General features: G+C 41.3%; 1 protein-coding gene across 4 annotated transcripts; it reads left to right on the forward strand.

The window, feature by feature from the left end:
* The first annotated feature begins 1,664 nt into the window (after positions 1 to 1,664).
* Positions 1,665 to 25,738, forward strand: igsf5b (immunoglobulin superfamily, member 5b). Of its 4 annotated transcripts, none has more exons than XM_050066732.1 (10): positions 1,665 to 1,800; positions 4,252 to 4,346; positions 7,829 to 8,146; positions 12,560 to 12,687; positions 16,521 to 16,701; positions 17,254 to 17,385; positions 21,642 to 21,666; positions 22,375 to 22,463; positions 23,967 to 24,031; positions 25,346 to 25,738. In XM_050066732.1, the coding sequence occupies exons 2-10, from the start codon at positions 4,298 to 4,300 to the stop codon at positions 25,454 to 25,456; spliced, it is 1,098 nt and encodes a 365-aa protein (XP_049922689.1). In that variant the 5' UTR covers positions 1,665 to 1,800; positions 4,252 to 4,297; the 3' UTR covers positions 25,457 to 25,738. The 4 variants fall into 4 exon arrangements, with proteins under 4 accessions (XP_049922689.1, XP_049922699.1, XP_049922706.1 ...); XM_050066742.1 differs by having other exon boundaries at positions 7,832 to 8,146; XM_050066749.1 differs by lacking the exon at positions 23,967 to 24,031.
* Positions 25,739 to 26,117: the final 379 nt, after the last annotated feature.

Genomic DNA, 26,117 nt, shown 5'->3' on the forward strand with positions numbered 1-26,117 from the left:
AGTTTTGGATATTGGTGCAGGATGAAAAGGCAGCAGGATTTCATGGTCATCCATAGCTGCTGCGACATCTCAGTCAAAGCTACAATTGTCAACCTCATGGTGCCACCAAGGGAGAAGTCAGGGAATCACCAAAGTCGCATGAACACTGTTGTGTCCTCCGAACCCAGCTAAAACAAAAAGGGCAAGTTTCTTGGCCACATTTGAAGAAGCCTTTAAAATGGGACAACCTTGTTGCCCCACTGCATGGGCGGATTATGAGATAGTGGGCCCCTGGGCACAGATACACAACAAGCCCCAACCCCTCTCCTTTATAGGAGTAAGACACAGAATTTGTGGTGGTTTTGCCTCTTTTATTGTTGATGTTTGCATCTTTTTGTGGTTTTGTGTCTCTTTGAGGTAATTTTGTGTCTTTTTTTGATCATTTTATTTATTTATTTATTCTTTTCAATCTTTATTTATCCAGAAAAAAACTCTTTTCAAGAGTGTCCTGACAGCAACATGAGTTACAGATAATATAGAACAAGCTCTAAGATCACTACAAAGAAAAGCTCTTTGTGTCTCTTGTGACTCTCCATTCAGTGAATGTAGAGTCTGTAGGCAAACCCCGGAGATCTTGCCTCCGGAAGAAGAGCGGAAGAGCCCTGGTTTCCGGTTGTAGGCTGTTTGTAGTCCGCGTGATATTGACCAATCACGTTTGAGCCGGCTGCAGTTGTTGCCAGGTTAAACGGTCCGTGCGGTGAACTAACGAGGCGGAACATAATTGGCGTCACTGCAAACTCTGAATCCATCGCAATGGTTCAGCATATTTACTTACATATAAATGGAAGTCGGAAACAGAAATTAACCTCCTCCGCCCAAATCAAACCAGAATGCCAAAAAATCAGGGGCCTGCTCCCAGAGGCTGTATCGCTGTCTGCCGGAAGTCAGACGCCAAATACAGCTGATGGGTTCCGAGAATGGGAATTTTGTATCTCTGTGTTTGCTTTGCCAGTTTTTTGTGGTTATTTTGTGTCTCTTTGAAGTTCCTTTGCATCTTTGTGGTCTTTTTTGTAGTCATTTTGAGCCTCTTCCTAGTTGGTACCTGTTTATTTGAGTGACATTTTGCCAGTGAAGACCTGCAGGGGCCCCTGGGCCTGTGCCCAGTAGGCGCATCCAATAATCCACCCATGCCCCGCTGTGACGCAGTTGGTCTTCAGATGCAGCCCTTGAAGGCTGCAGCCCCTGAATTGGGACAAAGTAATTATCTGTGAGCCATGACGGTCTGTACCAAACTTCTTGCAATCCAATAATTGTTGAGATTTTTCACTTAAACCAAAAATGTCAACTCATGGTTGCATTAGAGACAATAAATTCAATCTCAAAACAATCCAGTCTGGACTGAAGTGGAGGACAAACCGAAAGACAGACAGACTGACGTCCAGAGTCATGCCACTAGAATGGCTAAAGTTATTGAATCATGTCATCCCTCTGCCATACATCACACTGTACATTTGCCATGTTTATTATACAGATACATCATCCACTGTGTCCAAATACATCCATCTGCAGAGGGTGGAGGTCTACTCGTAAGGTCCCCTGGGAACTGGGGACTTACAAGGGGCATTGTTTGCAGTCTGACTCACTCTGTATATTTACATGTGTGTGTAGCACGGGGCAAAGTTCCCTCTGAGTTTGGTAATATTTAACGGGACAGTTTTGGGTGACATGGCTGTGCACCAAGCGTGAGAAAGGAGCATTACCACTGACATGTATCCACAGTGTGGGACACTTGCAGCTGATCTATGGAGACACCATACTGAGGTGAGTCAAACAAACACAGCAGGATTTATGGCTGTTTATTGTTCACTTAACTTGGACTTTATTCAGGAGATGCTGCTTTATGCTGTGTGTGAAAGAAATGTTTGAGAGACAGGTGCAGTGCTGCAAGTTATTTACACACAAGTGATTTTACTGGGTAACTTAATTATACTTAAACCTGAATTAAATTGAACTGAAACTATTGCACTTTGACTAAAATACAATATGTGATAGAAATGATGAGAGTTCCTTCCATGGAGAAACTTTACACTTTCCTCAGTTATTGTCTTGTCAGTCAGAAATAAAGTGCTAGATGTTCCCAAACTTTCTCGAGTTAGATGAAAACTAATCTGAAACCATTCTTTTCGGTCCTCCAAAGTCTATCCCAATTTTACAGAAACATCTTGGCTCCCCGTCTACAAATGTCAGACCTGCAGCGGAGACAGTGACAGTGACCTTTCATCTGAAAAACAAGTTACAAAAGTCTTTCATCATGTTTTTATCAATTGGGGAGCGTCTCAGAAAATCAGGTCTTTTCTTTCTCAACCTGATCTTCAGGTCAATTGTGTCATCTTGGTTACAATTTATTGTAATCAGGGTTCTGCCAAAAATCTATTTCACACCTGCAGCTGGTAAAAAATGCAGCTGCTCGGCTTTTAAAAAATATTTGAAGACAAGATTACTGTGGCTTAATCGTGAGTGTTTTAATGCTGATTCAACCAACTAAGGGGGTCCTCAATAATTCCCAATAATTAAAATATATTCGAAAATATGCATGAACATGAATCCAACATGCTATTAGCAAAGAATAATCAGCCTATTTATAAAAACAAACAACCCCAAAACATTTAATTTGCAGTACACAACATTAGGCTGTTACCCATTAATGCTTGTGCACTCATTCATGTGAGCTAGCTAATGCTAAATCACTGTACTTACTATTGAAACGTATTGGCCATTTAGCTGTTTTATTATTCCAAGTGTATGGACATTCTTGTGAGCCACAATGGATTGTTTTGTAACTCTCTGAGCAAGAAACTCTGACATACCATCCGCCTCAGAAACCAAAGAGGTGAAGGGCGATGCACCTAGCCATGCTACAACTGATGCTAACTTAGCAGCTGCAGGCAAGCGCAAACAAGAAAGGACCCGAAAATGTTGAGAATATTATCTCAAGTGCAACTCAAGTTTGTACAATATATGTAGGGGCCCCTGCTCCGTCTCTATTTGAGCTACGAGGTCCTTGGCCCTTGACCTTCCCCTGGGCCATTTGAACTGTGAATGCTACTAAGCTGAACTAACTCACATACGCTAATAGATGCAAAATTGATGATCAGATGTGGCACTTTAATTTTGTTGCATTATGTGTAATGACAATAAAGGCATTCTTCTAACAATTAAATCAAATATTTATTCATGTCTTACACTGCACTGTAATTTTTGTTATTCAAATACTTTTACTGATTTTAACTGCACTGTAACTTGTATTCTTGTGTTTTATATCTGTCGTAGTGTATCTTAACTTTTTATTTTCTATTCTCTAGTTATTTAATGAATGGCTTTTTAATGTGCTTTTATAATGTGTGTCTTTTGCACCTTGTCTTGATGCTTTTGATGTTTCATGTAGAGCACTTTGTATTGCTTTGTTGCTGAAATGTGCTATAAATAAACTTGCCTTGGCCTGAAAAACGTTAAAGACCCCTGGCCCAGGCTATTTACAGAAAGTCAAATGCCAACAAATCATGCTACTCAATTGAGTTCATTGTCAAAGGTGTCCACTTGTTTACAGGTCATAAACCAAAAAAATAAAATACCTCACTATTCATGGAGAGGCGCAAGGACTGTCAGCTTTGATTTTATGTACAATGCCTATCAGTCAGACACCTGCCTTTAGAAATCAGGTGGGGGTTTTTGCACCAAGCAGGATTACTCTGATAGAAGAGTAACTTCCAAAATACCAAGCAACAACTTATTTGAACATTTATTAAAAATAGCAATAATCAATACTTATGACTAACTGTTTAGTTCAATTACATTAGAGAAGCAATGCAAATTCTTTTATGGCCCAAAATTGTTAGTAGTTTCAGTGGTTAACAACACACAAACATAGGCCAAAAAAAGTAATTTAACTACTTGAATCTCTATGCAAATGTGAATGTAGTTACTGCAAAATGTAGTTAAAGTACTGGTTTAATTAGGCTACATGTAGCTGACTACTCCCCAACACTGAAACACTGAGTGCAGCTGAGGCTCATGGGAATGTAGCATTCATTCTCTGTGCAACATGCATGTTTTTACCAAATTTAATAGCAATCCATCCAGTCATTGTTGAGATATTTCAGTCTAAACAAACAGAAAGATGTTGCCATCCCCAGAGTCTTGTTACTAGCATGGCTGATGACTTGAGAATATGATCAACAGTGCTCCTCAGTAATTAACTTCTTTTTGTTTCAGGTCCATTCAGCATTGAACATGAACTGACTGCATCGACCGATTAAACATGAACAACTTCTCTCTGTTAGTGCTCCTGCTCTCATTCTGGATTCAAGGTCAGAGTTCAGCTCAAAACAAACACAGCATCTTGTCTGAATGAAGTTGTGTGTCACACAGGCCAGTAATGTGCTTGTGCTAACGGCCTCAGTCTTCGGCGTGGTGTGCTTAATAGCAGCACCCTTCAGATTAAACCCACAGTCTAATTAGAGGGCCTAATGATCTATCTGCACTTTATAATTAATTTTCTTCAAAATGGCTGCCTATCTAGTTAACACTAAGATGTAGCCAGTGGTCAGGGGACTTCAGAGTCACTGGTTCATGGTCCCAGTAGGAGCATGCACAAATTATGCTCATTAGACTGCCATTCTTTGATTGTAATGAAAAGAAATAGCCGTATAGGCTGGCCTAGATATTTCTCAGGCCTATTTTCCTAAAGGGATGCATAATTTATGATTCAGCGTGCTGGCTGTGGAAGGTAACGCAGTTAGCGCACCACAAACAAGTTGTACATCACCCTGAGTACTGTAGTGTAAACCTTTTATATCATATTTCACAGAGTGGTATTAATATTAATTCCTTTTCTTCTTCGTTTGTCAGTGAGAGAAAGCCTTACAGATATGCTGGAATTCAACTGGAGGCATGCATTGATGTGTCTGGGTGATGTTTATAGAGTAGCTCCTGACAGTTAGTGCACAGTGGGTTATGAACGTTTCCTTGTAGAGTCTGTTCTTCTATTTTAGCCCTAATGGTATAATCATTGTGGTTTTATCGAACTCTGCAGGTTATTGTTAAAATGTTTACCCTGCAGAATGATGCCGCAGCCTCTTTCTGGCAGCTACAGATGGATTTACACTCTCCTAGTTATGTTAGTATTTCTTCCCTAAATCCTGTTTGGCCTCATTCACGCACCCGGCCAAATCACCAGTCTCCATCTGGACAGCCACAGTAAAATACAGATTTAGGGAGCTGTGTTGTCATTCTCTTTCTTTGTCTCTGTCTTTCTTTCTGAGGTCTTGAACATTTTGGATAATTTGTTTGAAAGTGACACACACTGGCTTCTCTGTCATGGCAAGATTTAGATTTGTGCAGCAATATATGACAAAAAAGCAAAAACTCATATTCACTCTGTTTAGTTTTGTCTGTTCTTTGGACAAACTGAGATAAAGCATGAACTATAGAAATAAATTGAGTGGGAAAGACATTGAACTGTTTGCCGTGCTAATTTGACTGGTCCAAAAGCAACGTGTGTTGGTTGCTATCATGGCAAATCACATCAGGGGGGCCATAAATTGTGTCACACACACAAGTTTTGGCCGTTTTTTACCCTTATTTTTCACATTTAACAGAAGAAGACAACCATACACTGATCCAAGCTTCTCTCTTCAACTGAACTAGGACTGACTCATCATAAAACACACTTCATTCAAGTTCGACAGAAACAAAATAAAACTCACTAAAACTGTCTGAGTTAGTCTTGTTTGTCATCTTGTCAGTAAGTCAGTTGCTCTTACAAACACCAGCTCTGGTTTAGTTGAAATAAATCCTTAATCACACAGATTTAGATGCAAAAATCACGCTGGCTCTACATGCTGTTTATCCCCACGGTCGTTGCCTCTCAGCTGTCCTTGAAGCAGCAGCTCTGACTCCTTCATCAGAAGCAGTTACAGTACATCAGGTTTCAAATGACATGCAATTAATGGCAACAACAGAAACAGGGATATAACAGTAATGGAATGCTTATTTGAAAAAGTAACTTTATAATTCCACTTTTTGTTTGGTCATGGCTATAAAACCTCAAAACAGTGAGTTCGCAACTTGTCACAAGTTGGTTTGTTTATATGGAAGTCAGACCACTACAGTGGTTGATATAGCAAAAGTAAACTGCACAAAAACCCCACAAACACCCACTAACATCTGACTTTTTAATATAACAGAAAGGCTTAAATCAGCATTCACAATTAGGTTAAATGAATCTGCAGTAGTCACAGGTATTTATCGTCTTCAGCTCTGAATTGCATTGATGGAAACACAACACCTGTGTGAATGTTCTAATTTTAGCTCCTTTACCGGCAAGATGCAACCACACGCTGCCACAAAATACTGTCTGCTCAAACATTGATTCAAATCAGTCTGCATCAAGTTTGAGAGAGAGACTGAAAACATAAGAAATATATAAAAATAAGTAACCACTGTCACATTTTGACTGGCCTCTATGCTCCTCTCTTCTGTCTACTGACATGGCCTGTTTGTGATGTCACATGTGACACACCAATAAAACACCCACACACACAGGAAGTTAAACGTGATGGCTGCACAGCTATCATCTCCTGGCAGTGGGAAAGGAGTCTATAACATATTTTTGGCGGGTTGTTTAAAAAACCTGCGTACACACTAATTTTTGTGGATAATGTGTAATAAAATGGCCGCCGCTCTGACCATCCTGCTATGTTGATTTGAACGAGAATGTCCGCTCTACTCTCATTTTATTTCTGTGGCATCAATCTGCTCCTCACTCATTCCTTTCCTTCACTGCACCAACTTGAATGTATCCCTTCACTATGACATGCAAAGTCGCCTCTGACATAATGTCAATCTGATACTGTTTGGATGCAAAGGAGTCAGTTTGCATTGCAAAAAAAGGAAATAGCAAAATCTTGTCAAGAGAACTGAAGCATTTGACTGCTGTGGAGTGGAGTGAGTTTCTGAAAAGGCCAATAATAATTGTGTAGTTAAGATGCCAGGTGTTGTACATTGCACGGCCAACTTGGCGATGCAATATACAATACACAGCCAATTCTGATTCTGATTGTGGTCTAATTAGGTTTTGTTAAAGGAACAGTTCGACATTGTGGGAAATAAAGTCTTAGCAATCTCTTGGTGATGACAGGACTTCAGGTGGCCACCACACCCAACCAAGAAATAGTCCAGCACATAATCCCAGTTTGTTTTTGTGCTAAAGTAAGCTAGCCAGCTGTTAGCTCCATAGCTACATATTTAGTGTACTACAGACATGAGAGTCATACTCATCTTTTCATCTACTACTCAAACCAGACAGAAATAGTTCAACATTTTAGGAAATGTACTTATTCGTACATTTCCTAAAAATGTTGAATTATTTCTGTCAAAGTGGTTTAGCACAGTGGTTCCAAACTAGTGGGTTGTGGTCCATTCTGAATGGACTGAAAGTGTCTTGCAAACACATCAATTTTGTAAAAAACACACTTTATTTTTAAGTGCAGTGAATTTCCAGCACAGAGCTTTTATTTTGAAGTGCCGTGTCCTGCTGTAGAGTGAGTGACTAACGGACAGCTACTTGACAGAGACAGCAAACTAGCTCGCTGAAATGGCCAAACGCAAGTATGATGCTGAATGTATTAAACTGTGTGGACCTTGAACTAATGACTAAGGAGGAAACTGGACCCTCTAGCTGGACCAGTTGGGAACTACTGGTTTGGCAACAGTGTTGGTAAATGGTGTTTCAGACTCAGTTCAACATGGAAAGGTTTGTTAATGTGATTTATGTCTGTTTCTCTTTTAGTAGTTGGAGCTCAGGTGAAGCTCTCACCTGAAACACTAACTGTGCTGCGAGGACAGGAGGCCCGTTTTACCTGCACTGCCACCACCACCAAATGGACCGTTATGATATGGTTGCTGAATAGTACAGCGGTTCTCACCATCTCCAGGGACATTGGTGTCCTGCCCTTCATCACCGCTAATGTGACGGCCAAGCCAGCCAGTGCCTCACAGAAAGACAGCTGGGTGTTTGTCCTGAAAAACACGCAGAGGCACAACCAGGGCCAAGTGACCTGTGACCTCCAGGGCATCGATAGGAAAACAGCAAGCCTGTTTGTACAAGGTCCGTCCATATGTGAGCAAATGTTTCTGTGTGAGAGAGAGACTCAGAGGAGGTACTATGTGCATGTGTGTGCGTGTGTTACCTTGATTCATTGGAGCAGGAAGGAAGCAAGAAACTGTTTATTTCTGCTGCAGAGAATTTCAAAGGCTTTTTGTGCAGCCAGCTCCTCTCAGGGATACTCACTTTCTTGCAAACAAAAGTCTGCACACACACTTACACACACGTATAGCAGTGAAGGTAACCAAGCAGATGGCAAGTCTCACTTGTAACCATTGCAGTGTGAAAGAGTGCAGAAACACACTGAATTTAACCTTGACGAGGCAAAAAGCAGCATGTAATAAAAAGAGGTAAATGAAGGCACTAAGCAAAACTTGTGTAGCAGCTTTCATTCTGACCACCCACACATCGCCACCTCTACTTACCAAAAAATAAAGAACACAAAGACTCAGTGACAATTTATTTTTTTTTAAATTTTGCCTCAGTATTTAAGGCGCTCGCCCAAATTAGGTGCCTTTGTTTTTGTTTTTTTTTGAGAAAAGGAATTCGAGAATGAAAAGTTTTTCTGTAAAAGCAGCTGAACAAGTGTCTGAGCGATCAATCACGGTGTACGTCAAGGGTGGGAAATCATTTGGGCCTGTGTGGTGGAGCACAGTTGCCCAGGCATGTTTGATGGTCTCTGTGACATTGTTAATGACAGTGTGGGTGGTGTCGGGGATAGGAATTGATTGGCCCCCAGATATAAATACCAGGTGCAAAGCGCTGGACTCCATGCCAGTCAGACCAGGCAGCAGAGCAGGATTTACAGATTGCAGCTGCAACCAATCTCTCCTCTCCTCTCCTCTCCTCTCCTCTCCTCTCCTCTCCATATTTATGCAGATAAGAGGACATACTGTGCCATTTGCTGGCAGGTTAGGAGTTAGGACTTGATGGGAATCTGTAGTTCTCTGCAGTTTTGATGGTGTTGATGTCACAAGCTGGAGAGCACTGCAGCATTTTAACACTTAAATTAACACTTAAATTGACCATTTACCGTTCACATACATTTTCATTTCCATGCAAATTAGGGACTGTAAAAATTATTAGGGGTGTTGGCGAGGTCAGAGAAGGGTAAAGCAATTTTTTCTTTTTTGCCGAAGGGAGGATACTTAAAGGTCCTCGATTGCAGAGTCCACCATGCTGTTTCTACAGCAGCCCAGAATGGAGATACCAAGCACTGGCTCTAAATAGGGCAGCATTTTTAGCATCGGCCATTGTAATTAGCAGCTCCTCCGCGATGAGCTGAGTGTTGGAAAAGCACTAATTTGGAACAATATTAATTGATTTTTATTCAGTGTTTTTACTGGTTTAAATTACCAGGTCCTTTTGTTTTGGATACACAACCTCTGTGGATAATTAAAGTCTTGGCAAAAACCTCCTGAACGTTGGGATCTTAAATTGTAAAAGAAAAACGTGAGCACACATCAGCAGGTGCTTGGCAAGCAGCCTATCAGCCAAACAGTGTTGCAGAAACACTGATTTGCGTCGTGAAACTGATTTATTCAGTATTTTTTTCCGGTTTAAATCACTGTATCTATTTGTTTTGGAAAGGAGGAGACCTCTGTGACTAATTTGGCTCCCGATTAAAACTTCCTAAACAATGAACACTGAGGGAATTCTAACCTGGAGTTCAGCTGGTTGTAATCTGGAATATAGATGCACTGAACTCTACACACTGTTCGTTTAATTAAAGTAAAAAGATGGACAAAAAGTAGGGAACCAACCCCCATTTCAATAAGTTCTGTATGGCTCCTTAGTTCAAAGATTGCCTGATGAAAAACACCTTATTTGAGCAGACACATAAAAACACTGACACGTGCATCTCTACGGAGATACTGACCACTCTGTTCTATTGACACATGCAGTTTTAGAGTGCTTTCACACCTGCCCTGTTTGGTTCGGTTCAATTGAACTCAAGTTCGTTTGCCCCCAAAGTGTGGTTCGTTTGGGCAGGTGTGAACACAGTAATCACACTCAGGTGTGCACCAAAACAACTGCACCGAGACCTTCTTGAAGAGGTGGTCTCGAGTTCCGACCTGGATCTGAACCAACTGCAGTCACATGACACATTGTTTGGGTTAAACATGAGCATGTTACAGTCCTGGAGGATTATTAATGTGCGCCTCCTCCTGTACTTCCTTAATATGCACATTCAGCACATCCAATGCATCAAAACATTGTTTTCTAGTTGGAGCCGCGCCTCGTTTTCAAACTGTATGGTTTGACTAAAATGAACAATGACAGTAATATAGTCCGCGATGAGCAGCGCTAAAATCAACCTGTGTAGTTGTCCCTCCATTGTGACATTAGAAAGTGTCACATTTATCTTGCAAGTGTACTCTTCTTCAACGTTTGCTTTACTTCCTATATTTTTCCCACATGGAAACTCTGACCAATCAAGAGCAGCTTTTTTGCGCAAAGCATTTTATCTTGTAAATGCTGCCGTGAGAACATGAACCAACTCTAGGCAATTATGCAGCTTTATAAGAAAATAAGTCCTTGATTCAGACCAAAGCAAGACAACTCTAGGTCTGAAAGCATAGCTCACGTGGAAATGGCATGCCTCAAACTCGATGACAACTTATTACAGCAATGCTTCAAGACTTGCCTGGACCTTTGCTTCCCTTGACCTTATCACTCAGCTTATTTGCAGCTGCAGTATGTACAACCTGAACTGAGAACTCAGCTAAAACAAAATCTGCGTGGAAACATCCTCTCTGCAAAAAGCGAGAGGAAACAAAACCAATGACCCATCGTCTCCAATATATTACGGAAAGAGCCTCCATCGCTGCCAGTGCCGCAAATCCCCACTGACATATGCAGCCATTAACAGTAGTGCATGGTGAATCAGGCCCTCCAGTGTGGATGCAGAGGATCACGATGGCCTGACACAGCCTTTGAATTAATTGTGCATCCTGGCACGCCCAGTTAACAGTCAGCAACTCTGCCTGTGATTTGTGTACTGCAGCTGCAAATATACTGTTGGAACGGAGCCACAAATCTACAGCGGGCCAGTTGACTCTGCGTGCAATATCATCCATGCTCCCTGCTTTAATTGTCCAATATGAAGACGATGTAAATATGACAACATATGCCTGCTTCCTCTTGCTGCTCTTTCTCTGCTTATTTCTCTTACTCACTCACACACAAACACGGCACACACACACACACAAACCTTTCACTTGAGAAAATCAATATGGCTGCAGGAGCTGTTGAGTACGAGCAGGGTCTGCAGTGGAGCTGCAGAAAAGGAGAACTCTTCAATATAAATCAGAGAAGAGTGAACATGCCTGTGATGTTGGGACCATGGAGGCATTGTGCCCTCCTCATTGGAATAAATTTTCACCCACATGTACAGTGCAAGTGTTATATACTTTTCATGCAAGACAAAATTCATGCGCATACACATCAGTCCTGTACACAGACATGTCTTTAAATGCTGCCCTCAAAGCAGCAATTTCCCCTCTGAGGACCCCTGCTGACAAATCACTAGAATTAGAGTTAGCTGAGGGCTCTCCGCCTCACACAGCCTGCCACAGCAGCCCAAAGTCTTCAGAGTTTCCCCACAGTGATTAACCAACCTTATGAAACCTTATTTCAGGAATCACTTAAATTGGAGCTTTGGGAGAGAGTGCTGATGTCGTTCCTTTCTCTATTCAGATGTATCAATCTGCCATGATCGCCCAGAGCCCCTCATCAGTCAGTGCAAATGAGGCTGCTGGTTCCTTGCCAACCTTTATGCAAAGGCGCAGAGATTCTCTAAGAGCAGCCGGAGTCCACTCTTTTAGAATTGGATGGTGGGATGTTTATGACACCAAATCAGGCGTCAAATAAAAGCCCGCTGAAAAAAAGGGACAGCCAATAATGTATACAAAACATCTGAGGATTTAAACCTAAATCAACACAGACATGTCATTCGCTTAGACAAAGCAGCGAAGCTTCTGTAATTATCTTTCTGTCGGTAGCAATTGTCTGTTGCATCCACCGCCTTTCATTCTATCAGACAATAGACTTCACATATGAGATACTGTATCTCCCAGGGCCTTAAGTGGCTTATTTGGCTGGCAGGGAAGGAGATGAAGGGGAAAAGACGAGAAGCATTCGTCAGCCAATTGAGACTTTGAGACATGTAATCAATCACACGGGACGAATGAAATCCGTCTTGTAAGTGAGCAGGCCAACTGGAGAGGTGATGCTCATCTTTGGGTTCAGATATGTGCATCCAACAACATGCATTTCAACAGAAATTCATAGATTCCTACTCAGTATTCATAAACGTATACACCCTCATGCATCTACAGAAGTACATATATACATGTATGCAACACATAAATCAGAAAAAAACAAGTCTGTGAATGTACTTTCCTCTGATTGCAGAAAAGGGCAGCGTGAAAATCACTGGCGACAACAGGCTGGCTTTTAAGGGTCAGTCGATCCAGTTTGAATGCCAAGCAGCAGGATGGTACCCTCAACCCACTCTGCAATGGCATGTGAAAGACAGAAAGGTAAGTACATCCTCATCACTATTATCATTTTAAGAAGTTGGCAAAACATTTTATTTATTAGAAAACACTCACCAAGCTTAAGGTGCATTGCTGCAACTCTCCATTTAGACACATAAATTTCTCTTATGAAATGAACCCACTGGCCGCTCAAAACACAACAAAAAGACTGTTGTAGTAGCTGTAACTCTGATGCAGTATAATGCCCTCAACTGCATTTGCTATATAGCATTACAAGAGGCAAAAAGAGGGGTTTTTTTTGTTTCTCACAAAATTCACAGACCTCTTTCTGACCATTTGAACTCCAAAGCACTTTCTTCTCAAGTACCTCTGAAAAAGAAACATTACAGGCTTTAATTTTGTGCCTGTGCAGAGCCAGAGAAGGTGCAAATGCAGGTGCATTATTACTTGCAGGCTTTCTGTGGAGAGAAAGTGACCAAACAATTTTACCTTTTAGGAAACTGTCAGTCTGTCACGATGAGCGGTGCACTGCTTTTAGAGGGGTCAAAACAAAGTCATGGATTATTATGTCATTATATCTGCAAAGACAGTTGCTGATGAATTTTCTCAGGTGTAATTATTTGGTGCTAAGGTTCACTGCACTAGTGTGAACTGAAGCCAGAGGTGTGGACTCTAGTCACATGACTTGGACTTCAGTTGGACATGAGTCGCAAATTTGATGACTTAAAGTCCTGTTTATACGACAACGATTTCAACTGAAAACGGTAAACTTTAGTTGTGTTTTGGCCGATCGTTTACACGACAGCGGCGTTTTGGGTGCCTGAAAACGCAATGTTTTGAAAATGGGTTCCAGAGTGCAATTTTTTGGAAACGTCACCGTCTCCGTTGTCATGTTTAACTTGCAATATGCAGTTCCTCTGAAAACGGAAACTTTTTGCACGTCACAGTCACTCGGCATGCGCGAGAAAGTCGACCATCACAACAACAATGGTTGACTCCAGAGCTCTTATTGTGCTGCTCACCCTATTGAATTTATCAACGCTTCCCCATCATAGTGTAGATTTACTGTAGCAACTCCACCTCGTCGTCCGTCCAGACAAACGTTCATGCGGTTGCCATTTTGTTTGTTTATAAATTGCCGCTCTGTAGAAGGAAGCGTAAGCGTCACACCGCCAACTACTGGCCTGGCATGTATACTGCAGCGTTTTTGGTCATTTTTGCAGATCTGTTTGCATGGCGGATCAAAAAAAATGTTGTCGTCTAAACGCGGAACTTTTTTCAAAACGAAAATGAGAAATGATTCTGTTTCCAGTGGATCGTTTTTGTGTAAACATGGCCTAAGACTCAGTTTGACAAAATCAAAACAGACTTGCAAGTCAACTTGGACTCTAACACCAATGACTCCTGACTTCACTTGTACTTGAGCCTTTTGGCTTGAAAATACTCAATACTCAATTCCACAAAGCCTAAAGATTAAAAAATATTTTAATTTAAAATGTGCCACAAATCAATTCATTTCCCATCGTCGTCGCTTGAGGACTGATGAAACAAACAACCACTCCACAAGCGCATGGCACAGCACAGGAGAGCCAGCTCATCAGGTCAAGATTCAGCTTTCCATTTACATCTAAAAGAGAAGGGACACTCCTTAGAGAACAGCAATATCAACGTCTTAGCCAGAGAAGACAGATGGTTTGAAAGAGGGGTGAAAGAATCAATCTACATCAAACTGGACGACCATCGCTAAAATGAGGAGGTGGCCTTTGACACCATTTATCACCCACTTACAATGCAGTCTTGGGATCCCACCCCAGACGACTTAACACCAATTCTCACCTGGACCCATCTAAACCTAACGACACACAAGATGAGCGGGTGGGTCAATGACTCACATTGTGACCTTAACGACTCTGAAACTCAGAGCTCACATGTAACCTCAATGACTCTGTAAGTGTTCACATTCACAGAGTTTAAACCCTGCGACTCCGCCCCAGTCCTTTGGAACTGAAAGAGCTTCTTGGATGAGAGGCAAAGCATCTTCAAGTAACTCAATCAAGTCCAGTTGCCTACAATATAGCACTTATGATCACATTAACACCCTTCATTTCTAGTCATTTAATATCCCAGATCCACTTTGTTTGAACCATTTCAACAGCATCCAACAGCATCAAGGACCATGAAAAATAAACGTTATGTTACAGAGCACCAGACCAAACGGTCAGGAAGTTGAGTGTGGAACTATGGACGCTTCTCGCCCTCAATCGTCGCCATCTTAGCTACATAGCAGAAGGGGAAGGGCCACTTTTCAAACTGGAAATGGTGACCGAGGACTGTGCGACCATGAACGTCGCTGCATTGTACAAATACATGTGTTTTTTGCACTGAGCACCACTATAGTGTTGTTGGGTATAAGCCAGCAGTATGTTTATTGGGTTAATTTAGCAGTCTGTAATGATTTGGTACCGCAAACGATAACGCGAATGCTAATGCTAGTTTGCTAACGAGCAAATTTGCAGTCGTCGTTTCCGGTAAGTGCACAACGGCCGTGTTTGGTTTGAGACAACACTACCCTGTCGAAATTTGCGCACTACGCCAATAAGTACATAGTGCACATAGTATACTACGTAGAAGTGTAGCTACTAACGGAAGTATGTGATTTGAGACACAGCAAGTGTTTTAACAAATTAATGCAAATTTTAAAAAGCATTCATGATTTATACTGGCATTTCATTTGTTGAAGAGCGCATTATAACTTGTTTAGGACTCGAACCTTAAAGTTTAGGACTTGGGACTTGACTCAGGACTTGAGTGCAAAGACTTGAGACTTACTTGTGACTGTGAAACTCAGTTTTAGGAGTGAGTTTATGGAACAGTTGTAGTGACGAACTGAAAACATGTAGAACATTACGTAGGTTTAAACAAAAGTTTAAAAATGATGTATTGATCAAATATGAAAATGGATGATCAGACTGTAATACTGACGTATAAGAACAAGGTACAGGAACTTAAAGTGTTTTATTTTGTTGCTATTTTGCCTTGTTTGCCTGTTTCGGTTTGTTTTGTTGATTGCTAAATATAATGTGCTGTTAAAGGGGTAGTTGTTATAAGCCGTAGCTTCAGCCTACATCGTTTTCAGACTGCAAAGGTGTCTAAGTTATGTTAATGTATTGTATATTTTGCACTGTACTGTTTAAGTATCGGGCGGCACGGTGGTGTGGTTGTTAGCACTGTCGAACCTGAGGGTTCCCGGTTCGATCCCGGGTGTGGGAGCCCTTCTGTGCGGAGTGCATGTTCTCCCCGTGTCAGCGTGGGTTTTCTCCAGGTACTCCAGCTTCCTCCCACAATCCAAAGACATGCAAGTAAATTGATGACTCTAAATTGTCCATAGGTGTGAATGGTTGTCTGTCTCTATGTGTCAGCCCTGTGGTAGTCTGGTGACCTGTCCAGGGTGTACCACGCCTCTCACCTCTTGTCAGCTGGGATAGGCTCCAGCCCCCCCACGACCCTCAAGAGGACTGCAGTTAGAAAATGGATGGATGGATGTTTAAGTATCTGCCATTTTCTGTGAGAGGCTGTGACTTTAGTTACATTAATTTGTAGATTAATACATTATGTTCTTACTTCTATTTGCAGACCAAATTAAATTCTAAATTCAGAAATTCTAAATTCACTTGCCAGACAATGACTTGGTCCCACTTCTGACTACAGACCAGACACACTGATCTGCCACTGAATGCAGCATTACACTAGCTAAACAACTTTAAATACAGTTGTGTCCTGAGTATTTAGAGAATAACTGCAAAATCCTGTCGAGTCAGAGCATAACCATCCCAATTAGTAAGCAGAATATAAATAATACTAATTCTCTCTCTCAGGGGATTGGCATGGAGGTGAGACGGGGTGACTACAACATCAGCATTCAAGAGTCAGGGAAGAGCCTCTTCACTGTGACCAGCAACCTCAGCTTTTTGGCGGCAAAGAGCTCTCGTGTGGATTGTCTGGCCTCTGTGTCTGCCCTCACCACACCACTGAATAGCAGCGTCAATCTGACAGTGGGTGAGAGAATACAGCCGTTGTCTTTTATGTTAAATAACATACATGCACAGAAATGCACAGTGAGAGTCTGTCTTTGTTCCGTCCCAGTTAAGTTCTCTGTCTACATTCCTTCCTTCCTCTCTCTTTTTTAAATCTGTCTCTCTTTGTGCGTTTCACTTTGTTCTTTCTCCCTTTTTCTGTCCCTTTCTCTTTTGGGAGGCCTGTGAATCATCACTGAGCATTATTATTGAAGAGGAGAGTGGAACAGAAAAGAGCTGCCAGATCAACACTGCATGACTTTGCATCACAGAGCAAACCTCTCTGAGGCCCAAAATACAAATACTGCATTATTATCTCAGTAATGTTCCATTTGTAGTCGTACCATTTTCTCAGAATCCGCTCAGAGCAGCTTCCCTCTGCAACCACCCTCGTGCACACTACTACAAATTAAAACAAGACATTGAACACTGCTTTCTTTACACTATGTCTGCAAATCTGTAATTGAATTGCAAAGTAACAAAACTGCTTCAGCATTTCTTTAACCGAAACACCGGTGTGACCTTCTCTGCTCAGTTGCAGAGGTGGTGCAGGAGGAGAATGACTGCACAGTCCCTCTGGCGGTAACGGCCTCTCTCTGTGCTCTTCTGCTGCTCCTCCTGCTCTGTATCTGCACCGTCCTCTGGTACAGACAAAGGAGACAAGCAAGTATGCACTTTTCTCTTCCTTGAATTGCTTTAGGTAAAAAAGAAAAGCCCCCCCCACCTCTACACTTTCCCACTACAGAAACTGTGATTAAAGTATAATGAAGAAGATGGGCGGTTACACGCTGTGACTCGGCACTGCCCCGCACTGGCCTTCACCAAGGGCATGCTATATATTTTCTGACAAAGGCAGAACATTAGTTGTCAGCACAAAGCCTTTCTTCTCAGGAAACAGCAGCGGCACAGAGGTTACAGAAGTGTGTGTACTGTATGACTGCAAGGTTTGAATCCAACAAAAACTGGGACGAGCAAGACGTTTCACCTCTTGAACAGTGAAAAGCAGCATGTTTCATTTCTGCTACAACACACATATGTCTTCTGCTCTTCACTGATAAACTACCAGACTGGGTTGAAACATAGTATATGTCTATTATTTATGGTAAATGTGCTAAATTGATGCCAAGTTGTTACAGGGATAGTCAATGGTAGTGTTGATAATGTGAATCCCTGGATATTAAAAGTCTGCAACAGCTACAATTTACTGATACTGATAAAGTGAATATCTTTTAAAACAATTTGAGTCTGCTGACAAAATATCATTTACACAAATGTAGAGCTCCTGTCTTTTAATTAATCCTAATTTAAACAAAACATTCTGATTTTAAATGGCAGTCAGCACCTCCACACGTGTGCCTCATCACCATCTTGACATAAATTAAACATTTTTCCCTCTTTATCAAATACAAACATTTAAATAAACATCTGTAAAACATGGTATTAGCTGACCTCATTACATCTGAGAACACGACTGCCACAGATAATGATATAAGCATATACAGGTAAATTTCTTTAGGGATTTTCATTTTATTTTTTTGCTGTGATGTCAAAAACCCTACCAGCAGAATCACTGTGGCGCCTATTCAAGTGCAATGGCAAACACTTCCGTCCAATGGTGTAACTACTTTTGCGTTTTTGGATTGATGCCATATGTACGACACAGATGAGTACCCTATGCTGTAGCATGATGTGCACCTCCCCAGAAATGTAACTATACATCTTATTGACGCAGTTATCCTATTTATTTTTGTAAGATGAAAAGCATTTTCCTCAGCAGAAACAAAGCTTTTATTTACTGTTATTTCTTATATAAGAATCAATAAATTGTGAAAATAATAAAGCCCCCACAAAATAACATCTTTAGACCCTGATCACACAGAAAGTGTTCTGCAGGCTGCAAAACGCGAGGCGTACCGCACTGCCCTTTTTTTAATTGAAAGCCACTAGTTAAAAATGCTTACTGCTCCTTTTTTAGTGTTGCCAGGCAACCACCCCATCACCTACTTACCCTTACCTTCACGTAAAATCAATGCAGCATTTATTTGATTGATTGATTGATTTTATGTCACAGTAATTAGTTTCTAATTCCTAAAATGTTCAGGCAGAGGGTTCTTACTGTAGCTCTGGTTGAGGGTGAGAGGCTGTCAGTAAATAGTGTGTTGGGCACAGGGAAACGGAGATCTGTGTGGGTACATGAGACCTTAAAATAGAGGGTAGTTTCCCCTCCATTGTTTACCAAATGTTGTCGTGACGACCACAAGAAGGCCCGCCTCTCAAATGAAAAAAGCCTTATGTCTTAAGTCTTATGTGTGATTTATCCTGGCTTCATAAGAGTAGAGGAAGTCCGCTAAGGCTGATTAATACAATGGTAAATGTCATAAGCTGATGCTAATAACATTTGCGTATTGTACAACGTGCATGTGGGGAAAATGAGTCCAGTGTAAGACAGTTGTTTTGTCAGTGAACCTTGTGAGTTATTATGGAGCCGAATTTTTTCTATAAATCAGCCTTTACTTTGTGACAGACTTTCACATTTACAGGGCTGGCACCTGTTCTCCTGCAGGTCCAGCCAAAAAAAAATATCATCTAGTTTGAACTTTGTACTTTTGTACTTTCCAATAATGTCTTCCATCAAATACCAGCCAAGACAGAGTACTTTCACTTTAATAGGACTTGTGGTCTCTCCTCTTCTGGTGTATGATTTAATAAACGTCTAACAGGATGTTGCAGAAAATAGGTTTTTAAAGAAGGCAATTATAGTGAGTCTCCCTTGGATAAATAAAGGGACCATGTCTCGATCCTGGGTCTACAACCCTGTCAGTCAGTCTGATAAAAGTCATTGAGATGTGCAGATGAGTTGACGGTTGTTTGGTGGGAATGTGGTGATTTTGGACATGTTATCAACCTGTGTGCTAAAAGGATTACAGGTGTTGGTACACTGGCAGAAATTATACCTTGGGGAACATGAGGTCCTGACTCACACCTGGTGCTGCCAGATGAGTCAATATGTTTGACTGAACATACCCCACTGTAACACAGTGTCACATTAAGCTGTGGGACACAGCTTGTGCTCTAGATTTAAAGGAATAGTCACATGGTTTATGAAACAAGCTTTCCTCCATGGGGTGGCTGGGCTCAGCCTTAGAGATAGGGTAAGAAGCTCAGACATCTCGAGGGAGCTCGGAGTAGAGCCGCTGCTCCTTCGCGTCAAAAGGGGTCAGTTGAGGTGGTTCATTTCATTTATTAGGATCCCCATTAGCTGCAGCCGAAACAGCAGCATCGGGCATCTGATCAGGATGCCTCCTGGGCGCCTCCTGTTAGAGATATTCTGGGCATGTCCCACTGGTAGGAGGCCCCGGGGCAGACCCAGAACACACTGGAGCAATTACATATCTCATCTGGCCTGAGAACACCTTGGGGTCCCCCAGGAGGAGCTGGAAAGCTTTGCTGGGGAGAGGGGCATCTGGAATACTTTGCTCAGCCTGCTGCCCCTGCGACCCAGCTTCAGATAAGTGGTTGAAAATGGATGGATGGATGGATGGCTTTAAATGTTAGTTAATGAGCTTTAGAGGTGTTAGTAGGTGGATTTAATTACCTTTAGACAGCCAGGCTACCTGTTTCTCTGTTTCTAGTCGTGGTGCTAAACTAACTGGCTGCTAGCTGTAGCTTATACTGAACTAACAGACCTTTTCTCATTTAACGCTCTGCAAAAAAGGCCACTTATCATAGTTCTCAAAATGTTGAACTATTCCTTTAAGAGGGACATGTTGAATTTTGGTTTTTATTTAAGACTAAAGGTGACTAAGGCAGTACTAAATTGCTTGGCTCAGGAAATTCTACAAAGCCCATTAATAAGAGTTTAAAACCACCACATAGTGAGACAGTTTTACTGCGACTCCTTTAGAGCTCATAACCTGACCGAGAATATTTGTGATGCGGCTGGACTACTTGTCACCTCTCCAAACAGAGAGGTCGATTCCTTGGCAAGTTGTGGAAGTGAAGTGGTGATGATATAAAAAAATCTGGCCAGGAAAAGAGGGACGCTGCAGAGATGTTTCTGGAGTGCCATCTCCGTGGGGATCGTCGTTCTATAGCACAAGGAGGCAGAGGAGGCCTGTTTGTGCCCGATAACAAAAAGTGGCCCTAAGTCACGCATTTAGAAGTCAGTGTGTAATCCCCGTGACTGATTTTGGACCATTGCAAATCACAGCTATGGTTTGGAGCTGAGGGATTATCATAAAGCAGGTGTGACCTTTCTCCTGCGGCAGCCGCTTCTATACCTGAAACGTCTGATACCTCCGTCGCCGTCGTCCTTACAGCTTTAATGTAACATCCTCGGGCAAGTTCAATTAACTTCATGAGGATGTCTAACATGTTAAAGGATGTGGCATGCTTCCAAGCCGCTAAGCTCTTCTTTGAGTAATCCACCTCAATGGGGAGTAATGTATGCTTTGTAATTATTGGGAAAGTAGAAGGGATCTAATATAGTCGCCCTCAAAGACTTTGGCCAGCGTGACAGCAGGGATTTAAAATATAATGACAAAGGCAATTTCTCTCCCTGTAAAAGGAGCAGTTTATATGTCTCCTGAGGCGAGTGCCATCTGCACCATTGTTATATTGTTGTGTTTTTCGCTGTGGCCAGGAGGACCTTTGGCAAAGACAACCAGGAAGCTGTGTTACAAAACTCATTAACACTCAGCTCCAGCTTTCACCACTGAATTGCAAAGTGACTGGAGGCGATGATATTAGTGCAGAACCCAAAACTAATAAACGGCGGGACGTTTACAGCTCTCGTATTGCTGTAGATGCAGTGAGCAAGCACAATGGTTCTGTGGTCAATGCAGTGAGTGTAATAAAGTAGCGGCTGATAGCTCATTATAATTCTGTAAACTTAATGCCTCATTTTTTTTCTTTACCTTTCAGAATCGAGCCCACAGGAGACTACATGGTAAGATTTAAGTGCTCTTTCTTGATACCTGCTGCTTTATGAGGATCTTTTCAGACTTAAGAAACCTTGGATTTTCTTCACTTTCCAAACTAACAAAAATAACTTTAAGATCAACAGCAGAGTCTGAAGCAGAGGAGAAAGTGGCTGCCAATAATCTGTGAAAGAAACAGAGGCGAACAGCTCCATTTATATTTTACATAAGCAAATATGACGACTCAGCATGAAGCCCGGGCTAATACGTTCAACTTATTTCTCAGAATGAATGAGCTTTTATTGTCCCTCATTATAAAATAGAATTGAGGACATGGATTTGAAATTACATGCATTAAATAGTCATTACATTTTGTAACAACTTAATTAAGATTTGTCGTTAGCTCATTTAAGAAGCAGATATATTACGCACTATATTTGTCAGCATTTTCCCTGCAGCTGAAACACAATTTTTACAGCTTTCCCATTGAGCACACTGAAGTGAGAGCTGAGCACTTTGGTTGGGTCTAATAAAATGCACAGAAAAATGATGATGTTCATTTTTTATCTGTCAAAGCACTTTATGATGAAAACAATGCAGGGGCCCCTGATGTACTGCAGCTTTATGAGAAAAGAAAATGGTCTGTTCACAACAGCATAGCCTCTGACAAAGTGGCTCTGCCGTATCTCTGCTAAAGGTTATCTTTTCCATTGGACCATTCATTTGGGCATTTGCAGGTTCGACCAATCGGGGAGCGGGAGAGGACCGGTTGCTGAGACAACAGGGGGGAAGGTCAACCTCGGATACTCAAGTGAGGGCCCCACAGGTGAGAGAGTGACTCGTAGTTCACCATGATTAAACTACCGAAACTACACTGTAAGTAATAAGTAATTAATTTTATTCTGACGAACTGTGTCATGAAGTCAGATTTATATAAATCCATGACAGTGGGTTTTAATAATGATGCCTCACAGCGCTCAGGTGAAGTTGTGACTTTATAAATAGGTAGCGACTAGGTGCCAGACCGTAAGCAGCTGAAACACTGCGGTGAAAAAAACATAAACACAGCCAGGCAAAATGCCAAATGAGAGTGAATCTGGGGTTGGCTTTTACTTTTACATTTGCTGGCGAGCGTGTTTACAAACAGTTATTAATGATCATGCATAGTATACCTTTAAAAAACTATGATGGAGGACAATACACATAATAGATTCTTAGTCACTGTAAAGGACCTTTCCAGTATGTTTGCATGTGTTAGTTTTAGCGCCTTAATGACAAATAATATATATATTTTTTACATTTTTGCCAACCATTTTTACATGCATGCTGCAGGTTTTTAGATTTTTTATGTTTTATTCATGCTATTTCGGAAATGTATTGGTTTAATTTCATTTAGCATACAACACTGTCGACTCAATGAGTTGTGTAATTTATCACATTGAACATAAAGTCTGTATTCTTTTCTTTGTCAAAGATTAATTATAATTCCTCACAATAACAGTGTTACTTTAACAAAAAGTAACACGGTCTTGATGTCCACTGGGACGGAAACTCCGTACAATGTAAGCAAGACACATGAGTCTACTAATTGACATTCGTATTGTATGGAAAGTCAATTCAATAGAGCTTTACTTATCCCAAGGGAAATTTTTGTGCCAGAGAATGCTTCAAATTACAGTAACACTAAGGACCGTAACCACAATTTTAACGATTTACAACCAGTAGCAACCAGACTTAACCAACTCAACCAGTATTAAATATCTGGCAGAAAATAGAAATATACAAGATAGATGTGTTTTCAAGGAGCAAAAGCAAAAGCCAGTGCCTAATAGAGTACAAGAAAGGAAGTAAAGCAAGTGGAGGTCTGGAATGGTGGAAAAAATTGATTCAAATTCCTAAAAATGGTTACCTGTACTGTTAAGTATGCATGGTTTTAGTAAATGGGACACACTTAAACATGCAAAGATATCGTCCTTTTACTAGCTGCTTTATCACTTACAGCACATTGCCATAGTAATTACTAACATAGTATTTGAAGGGACACACAGAGCAAACTTGCAAATGGCCTGTTGAGCAGCCACAAACCACATAATATACAGGTTTGAAAATCAAACAAATCATATTTATATTTTTCAAACTCAGACAGAAACAAAAGTCGGATTTAAACTCAGATGCCGTGTTTACTTGATACACATCTCAGGCCTCTGAGCCGCTAAATGATCTAATTTCTACTATTTGCTGAGGTCAGCTTTAAGTCCAAAGTTGGCTGTAGCTGGTCGGAGGGGCTGCGCTGGGCGATCAGGCTAAATTGCTGTTTTTCACTCTGCAGATGCAGCTTACAGTGGGGTAATCATGGGAACTCGTAGGCAGGAGGACTTTGTCAGCTTTCCCAAGGTAAGATAGAGAAAGAGAGGTGGGAGGGCAGGGTGACAGAGAGACAGATAGACAGAGAGAGGTCGACTGGAGCTGAATAATGCAGCCATTCATTCTGCAGCTGGAGTGTCTGCCAGCTCCTCCCATGAACGAAAACAAGAACAAACTGCACTGCTGTACTGTTGCACCTCCACTGGCCTCCCATCAGGCTGCTTGATGTCAGACAGGATGTCGTATAACTTTTTTGGCACAATTCACGGCTTCACAAAATGCCAGCAGCCGTATTTTTAGCTTCCAGGGCACTTCTAAGTGGCTCCTTCATCATCACCATCATTGCAGTCTAAATATTGGGATGATCTACAGGTGTAGATGCTGGCATGGACTAAACTGAGTCCTCACTGAGACACAAATTGAGAAAAATGCAGCTTTTCTGTCTGTAAATACTGCTATCACCCACACATGATTCAAGCCTGTCGATGCCAATGAGGTGTTTGTGCCTCGGGGGGGTTTCTAGGCCTTACCTGTGATAGAAGAACAGATATTGATTCTGGATAACATACTGTATTGATATCTTGGTGTCTAATAATGAATAGAGGAGGGACAAGTGGTCCCTTGTGGGTTTAAGTGGCTTCTTTTCCCAATTACGCCTGATGTGGAGCAGCTCTGACTTGAGGTCACAAGTTCAGTTCTGATTCACTGTCTCTGAAGTAATGAGTTCGGTAATAGGATTATCTGAAGTTACTAAAGGTGGAGGAGAGTCACTTTGAGGTCTTTAAAGGTCCAGTGTGCAGGATTTAGAGACGTATATTGGCAGAAATGGAATATATTACTCATAACTTTGTTTTTATTAGTTTATAATCACCTGAAAATAAGAAACGTTGTGGTTCTAACCTTAGAACGAGCCGTTTATATTTAAAAATCAAGTGGGTCCTCTCCCTCAGTGTCCGCCATGTTGTTTCTACAGTGGCCCAAAACAGACAAATCAGACACTGACTCTAGATAGTGCAATTTGCATTATCGTGTTATGTGCCACCATAGTTCTCCTACATGCTTGGCACCTAAGAGAAGTTTCAGTTCTGCAACCTCATCACTAGATGCCACTAAATCCAACACACTTGACCTTTAAGGCAATAGCTGTCCTCCAGTCGACCTCAGGTAGGTCTGCAGGTGATTGTACACCGGACTGTTTGCCAACTACAATACATAAAAACCTCCACAGTGTCACTGCTGCACTCATGTAGGAAAAAGGTTTCAGCACAGGAATTGTTGTCCATTTAGAGTTCTGCAGAAAATTACCTGATGTCACTATAACCTAAATTCGATGGTGTGCTGCAGGTCCCGGACATCGTGTCCTCCAGCAACCTCTCCCTACACAGTGAGAGCCAAGCCCAGGTGTGTCTATCAGAGGAAAGCTCCAAGAACGTCAGGAGAATTACCACAGTTTGAATATGTTTATTATGATATCATTTGATATAAAAAATATGATGTTGAAGATGTGCACTACTGTTCTGTTCGTATTTACAGGTGGGCCACTCACCAGTGTTTGCTAGGTCTCACATTTTTGTAAAACTAGACGCTACTGCCGTTTGATCTTTAGCTAAATGTGTACAACAAGATATTTTTGTTATACCTTTACCATTAACATTCAATGTATCTTTAAAAAATGTCAACTGTTTTTAGAATATAGACAAAAATTGATTTTCAGTAAATTATTTTTGTGTTCTTTTATGTTCTCGTCTTTTATTTATTTAGTTTTTAAAGGCAATAAAAACAGGATATGAACTATAGTGTATACTTTTATACAGACGAAGATTTAAAGAACAGCTCCATTAGAACTCAGGTCTGATTCTAGCAGCTTTGACTATTGTTTTTATCGGTTAGGTCGACATATTACATTAAAGGTGGAGTCTGTTATTCTAAAGAAAGACTCTTGATAATAGAACTCAAAACCAAAACAACCACAAGTGCTTCTTCAGAAGCTCTGCCCCCCACTCTTGCAAGCTGTAAACAAACCAAGGCTTTAAATTGATGACCTGACTCTTAACACTTTATTTGGAGGTAAAATAGAAATTTTCCACTGTCGCACAGAGTAACTGTGGCTGCACAC

The sequence above is a fragment of the Epinephelus moara genome, chromosome 2, assembly GCF_006386435.1.
Source record: "Epinephelus moara isolate mb chromosome 2, YSFRI_EMoa_1.0, whole genome shotgun sequence".
Taxonomy (NCBI): Eukaryota; Metazoa; Chordata; class Actinopteri; order Perciformes; family Serranidae; genus Epinephelus; species Epinephelus moara.